At 54.9% G+C, this 9,484-nt stretch overlaps 1 protein-coding gene across 10 annotated transcripts in view; it reads left to right on the forward strand.

Moving 5' to 3' along the window:
• myo18ab (myosin XVIIIA b) overlaps positions 1-9,484 on the forward strand; it is a 100,202-nt gene that overhangs the window by 64,078 nt on the left and 26,640 nt on the right. For all 10 annotated transcript variants that reach the window (XM_030108052.1, XM_030108051.1, XM_030108055.1 and 7 more), the window contains 5 exons: positions 697-901; positions 1,433-1,542; positions 5,735-5,800; positions 5,924-6,052; positions 9,469-9,484. The exon at positions 9,469-9,484 is cut by the window's right edge and continues 128 nt beyond it. In XM_030108052.1, the coding sequence (XP_029963912.1) occupies positions 697-901; positions 1,433-1,542; positions 5,735-5,800; positions 5,924-6,052; positions 9,469-9,484 (526 nt within the window). The remainder of the gene's footprint in view (positions 1-696; positions 902-1,432; positions 1,543-5,734; positions 5,801-5,923; positions 6,053-9,468) is intronic.

Consider the following 9,484-nt stretch of genomic DNA (forward strand, 5'->3'; position numbering starts at 1 on the left):
ACCCTTGACCTCCAATGTCCAGATCCCAGGTCTGCTTCTTCAACCTAAAGGCCGCCACGGCCCAGAGTCGAGCCATGGTGCCATGCTAATCCCGGTCAGCATTGAGCTAGCCAGAGCGCTGTTCACTGAGGGACCCATCTGGACTTTACTGACACCCTGAACATCCCAGCAGCTGTTCGAGGATCAGTTCGGTTTAAACAGTTTTCACGTTGTTTATAGAAAGATGTATAACAATCTACTCACTCAGAAGGGTTTTCTGATCCGAAAAGTGGTCTGGGAGAAAGTTAGATCCATAGTGGAGCTGCAGACCTCCACATACTGTTAGCCAATGGGGCATGTGTGGCGCCGGCTCCCAGAACGGCTTTAATCATCCCAAAACTCATTAGTTTGACCAGTATTTCCTCCTGGTCCCTCAGCCTCTCCTCCACCACAGCCCGGTGTCGCAAAATACACACTTTTCGGATCAGAAAACCCTTCTGAGTGAGTAGATTGTTATACATCTTTCTATAAACAACGTGAAAACTGTTTAAACCGAACTGATCTTTTAACAGCCTGTGTGGAACCTGGAGCAACGATCACTTGTTTGACACATATCATCTGCAGATAGAGGACAGTAGATGGAAGTAGAGGACAATAAGTGACAGTAGAGGGCAGTGGAGGACGGTAGATGACAGACTCTACCGTCTCTGCTCTCAGGATGCCCTCATCGACATGGTGCGTCGCTCCAAGGTCCACTTCGTCCACTGCCTGCTCCCCAAAGCCGAGCCGGTGGCCGGCGGCGACCTGCGAGTGACCCACGGGGAGAGTCCGGACGCCGGGCTCATGACTCTGGACGTGGGCCTGTTGAGGGCTCAGCTCCGAGGGTCCAAGCTGCTGGACGCCCTGCGCATCTACAGACAAGGTAAGGTGGACGCTCCCTCGCCATCTGCTTCTGGACAGCTGCCAGCTCGGCTGTTCCTGATCAGTCTGTCAGGACCGTCCTCGGCGCTGGACAGGAGTCACTGCTGTCTCCGGTACTGCGCCCAGCCGATGGAGCAGCTCACACATCCCAGCACGGATCACATGCTTTTACCAATATCTGAGCGTCTGACGTGAACGCAGGACCGCAGGGCCTCCTGCAGGCCAGGCTCCCAGTACGAGCAGGTTCTACATCACACATAGTGGGTCCTGCTCTGGGTGGGGTGGGCTCCAGAAGCACGGTTCAGTTTAGAACTAACTCCTGTCGCTGGGTATATTTCTGTTAACCTGCCCTCTGAAAGCAGACTGGCTCACCTCACCCAGGCCTGGGCTGGGTCCAGGTCCCTGCTGGGTCCAGGTCCCTGCTGGGTCCAGGTCTCTGCTGGGTTCAGGTCCCTGCTGGGTCCAGGTCTCTGCTGGGTTCAGGTCTCTGCTGGGTCCAGGTCTTACCCTCTGACTGGTTCTCTTCCTGCAGGGTATCCGGACCACATGGTGTTCTCGGAGTTCCGTCGACGCTTCGACGTTCTGGCTCCACAGCTGACCAAGAAGCATGGCCGCCACTACATCGTGACGGATGAGAAGAGGGTGGGTCTGCATCCTGTTGCTAAGCAACCATCCTCAGAGTGCAGTCTGAACCTGGACCGGGGCGGGCTGCCCCCTGGTCCCTGGTGGGCCCTGGCCCCTCTGCCCCCCGGGTCCTGGTGGGCCCTGGCCCCTCTGCCCCCGGGTCCTGGTGGGCCCTGGCCCCTCTGCCCCCTGGGACCTGGTGGGCCCTGGCCCCCTCTGCCCCCCGGGACCTGGGGTCTTGTGTTCATTGTAGTTTTGTGAGCTAGCTTCCAGCTGTTGTGACCCTGGAGGTGAAAAGGTCAGGGTTAGGGTAAACTGTTGGGGTTCAGTGAGTGTGTGACGCTGGAGGTCCAGAACAGCAGGAGTCTGTGAACCGGTCTCACCCTCTGACACGAGGCACAGAGTTCAATCCCCGGTCATGAAGTGGAGTGCTGCCGTCCCGACGCTCCACTGCAGCACAGCCCTGAAGAGAGGCGCTCTGAGCAGCAGCTCTGAGCAGCAGCTAGGACGGGGATGTAGGAGTTACTGTGGAGGAGGCAGGCCGGAGCCCCTCCCCCTCCTCTGCAGGACTGCCGCTGGGTGTAATTAGTTCTGATTGTGCGGGCCGGCAGCATACGGACTCTGTACTGATTAATTACAGCTGGAGGGACAGTCTCTCTCCTCCCTCTGCTGCTCTCTCTCCCACTTCTGTCCTCCTGTCTCATTATCTTCCTGTTTCCTTTGTATGGAGGCTGCGCTGTAGAGGACGTCCCTGAGCACATGATTAATGTGTTCAGCAGCCCTGCAGCAGCTCGGCAGAGGAGTGGAGGGAACAGCTCTATTTTAAACCCCCTCCTCCTGATCACACTCACTTTCAGCTCAGAAAAACAGTTTTAAGGCCGGAGGCCGGCGACCTGCAGCTGTGGAGCCACATGTGGCTCCAGAGCCAGTTCGGTCAGTCAGTTCAGGTCTGAAGTGACTGCAGCTCCTCTGTAGAGCCACTAGAGGAGCTGTAGAGTCACTGTGCAGCAGAACAAAAAGAACTAGAATGTGGCACTCAGAGAGCACAGACCTCCGCCACAGCTCAAATCAGTCACCAACAACAACAACAACACCAGATATACTAAAAAACATTGTATTTCTCCCCAACACAAGCAATGTCTGGGAGAAAGCTGTCTGTTGCATGTTCATATCTCAATGTGTTGCCTCACAGTGATCGGAGCGGAACGCTGCGGAGCAGTACGGCGTGCGGTGCGGTGCGCGGAGCAGCGTGCGGTGCGGCGTGCGGAGCGGCGTGCGGAGCGGCGTGCGGTGCGCGGAGTGGCGTGCAGTGTGTGGCGCGGTCCAGCATGGTGCTTGCATGCGGTGTCGCACTGAGGGGTGGGAAGGTGCGGAGCAGCGCGGTGCCTGCATGTCCCCCCCCCCCCCCCCCCCCCCCCCACCCCCCCGCCTCTGCCCTGCCCATGTTTTAAAGGATTCTCTGTCATTGACCGATAGGGTGTACCGCCCAGCGGAACTTTAGTTTTAGTTCCTAGTCGGACCTGTTTCACGGACGGAACAGTCGCGCAGCAGCACGACAAAATCGCCCCAAGTTGGCTTCTCTTCAAAACTTGATCAGAGCTTTGTCTGCAAATGATTCCACCCGATGTTGGACTGTTTGTTTCCTTTGTTATGCATCTCTGCATGTCTGTCAATGTGTTGTTGTTTTTATTGCTGAGTTACGTTAGGGCGACGACTTTCATTTGACTAGTGTAGTACTGTATCTGTCCAGCAGAGGGCCTCAGTTCTTAAATTGATGACAGGCTTTATTTACATCTGCTTAGTTATATTTATATCTGGTGTTGTCATTGTTGTTGGTGACTGATTTGACCCGTGGCGGAGGTCTGCGCTCTCTGAGTGCCAAATTCTAGTTTTTAATAAACTGGTTTCTTCAACACCGCCCGCCTGGAATGCGCGGGTATGGAAACGAGCGCTCCTGCCAATTCGGAAGTGAATTAACGCCGCACCGCCCCCCGCTGGCAGTGTAGGCAGACAAAACAAGCGCTCCTGCCACCGGCCGCGACTGCCTCTGAGGCGTAGGGCTCTTGCTGGGCCTCAGGGTGGGTTGGGTGGTATGAGCACAGCGGGGGGTGGAGGCGCTAACCCATCAGTGTAATGCGTGCAGCAGCAGCAGGTGGAGACCAGGTCCTCCTCTGTCTCCTGCCGCTGCACCGCTGAGCGTGAGTGAAGAGACGCTTGGCTCCGCCCCCCTCCCACGCCACTCAGAAACAGAAACCAGCGCTGGTGAGTGGCTGCTGCTGGGGGAGGAGTTTATACCGTCCAACGCCGTCTGGTTTATAAACACACTGACCACCCCCACCGGGGGCGTCCAGGGTGAGGACATGGAGACAGTGGACAGTTCCAGTCGCTGGGTTCACCTCAGCAATAAACTGGACTGGTCCCACACCACCAGCGCTCTGGACCAGAAGGACCTTCTGAGGACACTGAGGTCCTTGGGAGTGTCCAGACCTCTGATCAGGACCTTTTATGTCTCTGTGGTTCCTCTGCTGTCCATTACTCCGCTGTCTGCTGTCCCCAGGCAGCACTGAGCGGGACAGGAAGAGGCACAGCTCTGAGCCACTGCACCGGACGTCCTCAGTGCAGGACAGAGCAGGTCCTCCATGTCCACCGCTGTCAGCCTGGACAACTCCTCTGAGTTAGAACCCTGGACATTGTAATGTCCTGTAAGCATCATCACTTTAACTAGAGATGTTCCAATTCCGATACCAGTATCGGAAATTGCGCCGATGCTGCCGAAAATGCTGCATCGGTATCGGGAAGTCCTGGAGTCCAGGCCCCGATCCGAGACCACGTCATTAATTAAATTAGTAATCTATTTACTGGTCAGCTCCGTCAGCTCCGTTAGCTCCGTTAGCACTGACACTTCTTCTTCTGTCATGTTTTACGGCAGCTTGCATCTCGTTGGTTGCACTACCGCCACCTGCTGGTCGTTAGCTCTGACAGTTCTTTGCCGCTGCTGCAGCTGCTGTTCTTGAGAAGAAGAAGAAGGATCAGGTGACAGACGTACAGCACCGTTAAAGAAGCCTATTTTTTTGTTTAGAGTGCAGCTTCTGCTCTTTGGATTTTTATTTTTTGAATGTAACTTCATAGGCTGGTTTTGGAAAGTAATCTTTTAAGTTGCTGTTGAACTATTTTTTTACTGTTCTTTTTAAACTCCCTGTTCATTTTACTATGCTGTGTTTGCACCCTAATTAAAAAAACATTTCTAGATTTTTGTGCTGTTCTATTTCAAAATAAATGTCTTGAATTTGCTGTATTGATTCATGTTAGAGGGTTTAACCTGAGCCAGGCCTCACCACCGTGATGATCATGTGACAGTCCTGCAGGCGAGGCAGGGGATTATTTTATAATATACTGGTATCGGAACATCTCTAACTTTAACCCCCACAAGAAACCTTGGACACTTCATTACACTCCTCATTCTGCTGCACTGAAGGCCAGCTGTACATGTTGTACAGTTTACATTATAGTTCCTGTTATACTCGAAGATTTTTGTGGCACATGCAGTTAGATCTATTTTTGTTAGTTTTCTATTATTCTGACTACGACTTGCACTATTACTCATTCTTTATCTGACCTTTCATCACTGTGTGCCCCCCTGTGCCTCCTGCTCCGGTCATTATTCCGCAGTGAGCTGAATGAACTCTCTTCTGTTAAATAACACTGAGAATATGGCCTGGGGCTGGACAGTGAAGCCTCCACCTGAGAACCCCCCCTCCAGCTCGGGGTTGGGCTGTCCGGACGCCTTCAAGACGTTCTCGCCTGGACCAGCGGTCTGAGTGAAGACCTGCTGGTGCCGCTCTGGCCCGTCTTCAGCACGCCGGGTACTGCCAGTGTGAGCGGGCCTGAGGCGTCCGTCCACCAGCGCTAGCGTAGCGGCGAGCCTTCCCTGTCACGGAGTGATCACCTGTGGTAGTCCGGACAGCATCGCGAGCTAGCAACACCGTCTGTCTGCAGTCCCGCGAGTCTGTCCACGGAGCGGCTCCGTCTCCGGAGGCGTCCTCCTGTGTGCAGCTGTGTGTGTGTCCGGTCAGTGGTGTGTGTCTGAGCTGTGTGTGTGTCCGGTCAGTGGTGTGTGTCTGAGCTGTGTGTGTGTCCGGTCAGTGGTGTGTGTCTGAGCTGTGTGTGTGTCCGGTCAGTGGTGTGTGTCTGAGCTGTGTGTGTGTTTCAGGCTGTGGAGGAGCTGCTGGAGTCTCTGGACCTGGAGAAGAGCAACTACCACATGGGGCTGAGCAGGGTGAGCGCGCGCACACACACACACACACACACAGCTCAGAGGTGTCTTCAGAGACAGCCTGTTAATGTCTCTTAGATGGAGCCCTGCTCGCTTCAGCGGTTTGTCCCTCTGTCCCCCCTGCAGGTCTTCTTCAGGGCCGGGACTCTGTCCAGGCTGGAGGAGCAGCGGGACGTTCAGACCAGGAGGAACATCACCATGTTCCAGGCCGCCTGCAGGGGACACCTGGCAAGACAGGCCTTCAAGAAGAGGAAGGTGAGGGGACAGAGACACTGCTGGAGGAGACAGAGACACTGCTGGAGGGGACAGAGACACTGCTGGAGGAGGGGACAGAGACACTGCTGGAGGGGACAGAGACACTGCTGGAGGGGACAGAGACACTGCTGGAGGGGACAGAGACACTGCTGGAGGGGACAGAGACACTGCTGGAGGGGACAGAGACACTGCTGGAGGGGACAGAGACACTGCTGGAGGGGACAGAGACACTGCTGGAGGAGGGGACAGACAGGTCCAGTTTACATGTTTTTTTTTTCAGTCCGATTGAAACCAGCCGTTTGGAAAGATGTGTGAACATGGATGCTGAATCAAGTGGTCTGGTCTGGTTCTGGTCCCGGTCTGAGCTGGTCCCAGTGGAGATCCTCCTCAGAACCTTCTCCATCTCTTGACCAAACCACACCTGTCCTCTCAGCAGTGTGTCCGCTGAGAATCTGACTCCGCTGCAGTTCTCCTGATGGCCTTCATGGTTTTCCTCACTGGCCCAGTCTACATGGGTGTTTTTTTCAATCGGATTGTAAACAATCGTATTAAACGGAGTGTATTCATGTAGTGATCCACCATGAATCCTCGTTTACAAGGACCCTGGGTGAAGCGGATTATCCAGCGTCCTGTGACATGCGCACAAAGTCTCTCAGGAACTTGCAGGTCTTCCTCTCTGCAGCAGCAGTCCTCAGCGCCGAGCAGAGAGTTTTTATCTGCTGATCTCTGCTCAAATAATGTCCCAACATCTCCATGATACCTGCTGAAGGAGCGCTGCTCCCCTGGCTGCAGCACCGCCGCCGAGCGCCACGTCTCGGTGTGAGCTCTGCTCCGCATGCCGATGTTTTGAATTAACTGGTGCCCGTGTTAACTTGTGACCAATACATGATTGAAACTTGTAGTCGTTCTGGCGAACGTCGGTTATCGACAGTTACAGTGAGTGTATACGTTTAAAGTCTTTTGTGAGTCTTACTTTAAAAACTGCTGTAATCAGCCTGTGTTTACACAGACCTCCGCCGTCATTCGTTAACACGGGAACCAGTTAATCCATAACACCAGCCGGCTATCGCTTGTATTCTGCTATAGAGCTCTTTATACAACTCGCTGTTGCGCGATTTGGTTCCATCTCGCCTCTCCAATGTTTTTTCTGTCGGGGTTTTTTACTAAAAAAGTGTTTTTCCACCACCGTGGGTTCTCTGCTGGTTTTTTGACTGTGCTGCTTCCCGTTTACTGGCACGTCGCAGGCATGCGCAGAACAAACACTCCCCCAGTTCAATCCGCTCCGCTGTCAGGCTCGTTTATAAGGGACACGGAGCGGATTGTCGATCGGCGTAGACCACCTCATACAATCGGCTCCAAATTACAATCCGCTCCGAGTGAAGCGGATCCACTCGGTCGTTTACATGACACATTTTACAATCCGCTCCACGTACAATCCGCTTATACGTGGTCCATGTAAACGTGCCCATTGTTGTAGATAACGCCGTGCCCAGCCATTTGCCCCGCCCCCAGCCGATTGCCCCGCCCCCAGTCCCTGACGTACTGGTGCTTTGCCATGCTTGGCTGGGCTGTTGGTTGAATTTCATGTCATTCGCTCATGAGGACTGGCAGCTCAGAGAAGGGGGGCTGTGGGTCTGTGGGGGCTCTGTGGTCTCTGTGGGGGCTCTGTGGAGTCTCTGTGGGGGCTGTGGAGTCTCTGTGGGGGCTCTGTGGTCTCTGTGGGGGCTCTGTGGTCTCTGTGGGGGCCGTGGGGGCTCTGTGGGGGCTCTGTGAGGAGGTGGATCATGTCCTGCTCCTGTTCTCCCCCTGGTGGTGGATTACAGAGATGAAGTGTCAGCCTCGTCCTGTCTGGGTTTATGGGAGACTGTCCTTCATCCAGTCTTCATGGTCTTCCTCATGCAGAGTCCAGGACTGCAGTTCCACTGATGACTTTTGAAAGGACGGGAGTTCAGAGGGTGAAACCATTTCCTCTCACATGAGCAGAAGCTGCTGAGTCGCAGTTTCCTTCAGAGTCCTGAAACCTGGTCTGAGCCTTCAGATCATCTGACCTCTGACCTCTGCCCCACCACTGGCTGGGACCTCCATGTGTAACGCTCATTCTGAGGGTCGTCTATTTTAACCAGTAAAACTCAGCTGGAGCCACAAAGCTCTTCAGTCCTTGAAGTGAGGAGACCTCAGATTTTGAATGTGGATGTCTACACATCCACAGCTACCTTATTTTGTATTTCAACAACTGCATGGTAGAACTCAATACTTTGTTCTATTTTTCTGATTTCCATGAGGTTTGTGTTTCTTCATCTGTGCTCCAGTAACTTAGGTGCTCGTCTCCAAACTGCAGCTGAAGCAGCAGGTTGAAAGTCAGTCTAGCCTGGTTCCCACTGTGCAGGCTGTTCAGACCCAGACCCAGACCCGCGATCTGGGTCCGGCCCCGGAGGCTGTGAGAAACTCTGCGCTCGCCGGCTGGGGTGCCGCGCCGCACCGGGGGGCCCGGGGGTCCGCCGCCGGACCTCCGGAACCGACTCGGTGCGACGCCCGGGGCGGGCCCGCTCCGTAGGACCGCTGGGTGAGACGGCGCGTCTCGGTCCCGCTGCCGAGCGGGTCGGCGGGGAGCCGGTCGGAGTGGCGGGGGCGGCCGGCGGCGTGATCCATGCTCGCCCGCCGCCACAGCCCGACCGGGCCTGGAGGCCGGGTTGCCGGGTCGGGGGACCGACTGCCGCGGCCACGGCGCTGAGCGCCGTGCCGGGCGGGGGCCCCGTGGCGGCGCCGGGGCGGCGCCGGGGCGGCGCCGGGGCGGCGCCGGGGTCCCTGTGTGCTCTGATTCTCTCCTGCTTCTCTGCTTCTCTGACTCCTCCTGCTGAAGCCTGGCTCACATTTCGCCGAATTCATCCGAACAAAATCCTAAACGGCTGGAATTTGGACAAATAAACAACCTAGAATTCTCTTTCTTGTAATAATATGAAACAGAGCATTTCATCAGAGTGAAGAAAATTCATCTGAGCATACGTTCCTCAGATTTCTGTTGAACGTAAGGCGTCTCTGCGGGGTGTGCTGAGTTTGGTTAGTTTTTAAGGACTGAAAGCTGAGAAACATGTTCAGTGTGTGGAGACACACACACACACACACACACACAACACACTCAGTATAAACTGCCTCCAATTGCCTTCATTAAAAACGTGTCTCTGTCTCTCTGTCTCTCTCTCTGTCCCTCTGTCTCTGTCTCTCTCTGTCCCTCTGTCTCTGTCTGTCTGTCTCTCTCTGTCTCTGTCTCTCTCTCTCTCTCTCTGTCCCTCTGTCTCTGTCCCTCTGTCTCTGTCTGTCTCTCTCTCTCTCTCTGTCTGTCTCTCTCTCTGTCCCTCTGTCTCTGTCTGTCTCTCTCTCTCTCTCTCTGTCCCTCTGTCTCTGTCCCTGTGTCTCAGATCCAGGACCTGGCCA

The sequence above is a fragment of the Salarias fasciatus genome, chromosome 14 (genome assembly GCF_902148845.1).
Source record: "Salarias fasciatus chromosome 14, fSalaFa1.1, whole genome shotgun sequence".
Classification (NCBI taxonomy): Eukaryota; Metazoa; Chordata; class Actinopteri; order Blenniiformes; family Blenniidae; genus Salarias; species Salarias fasciatus.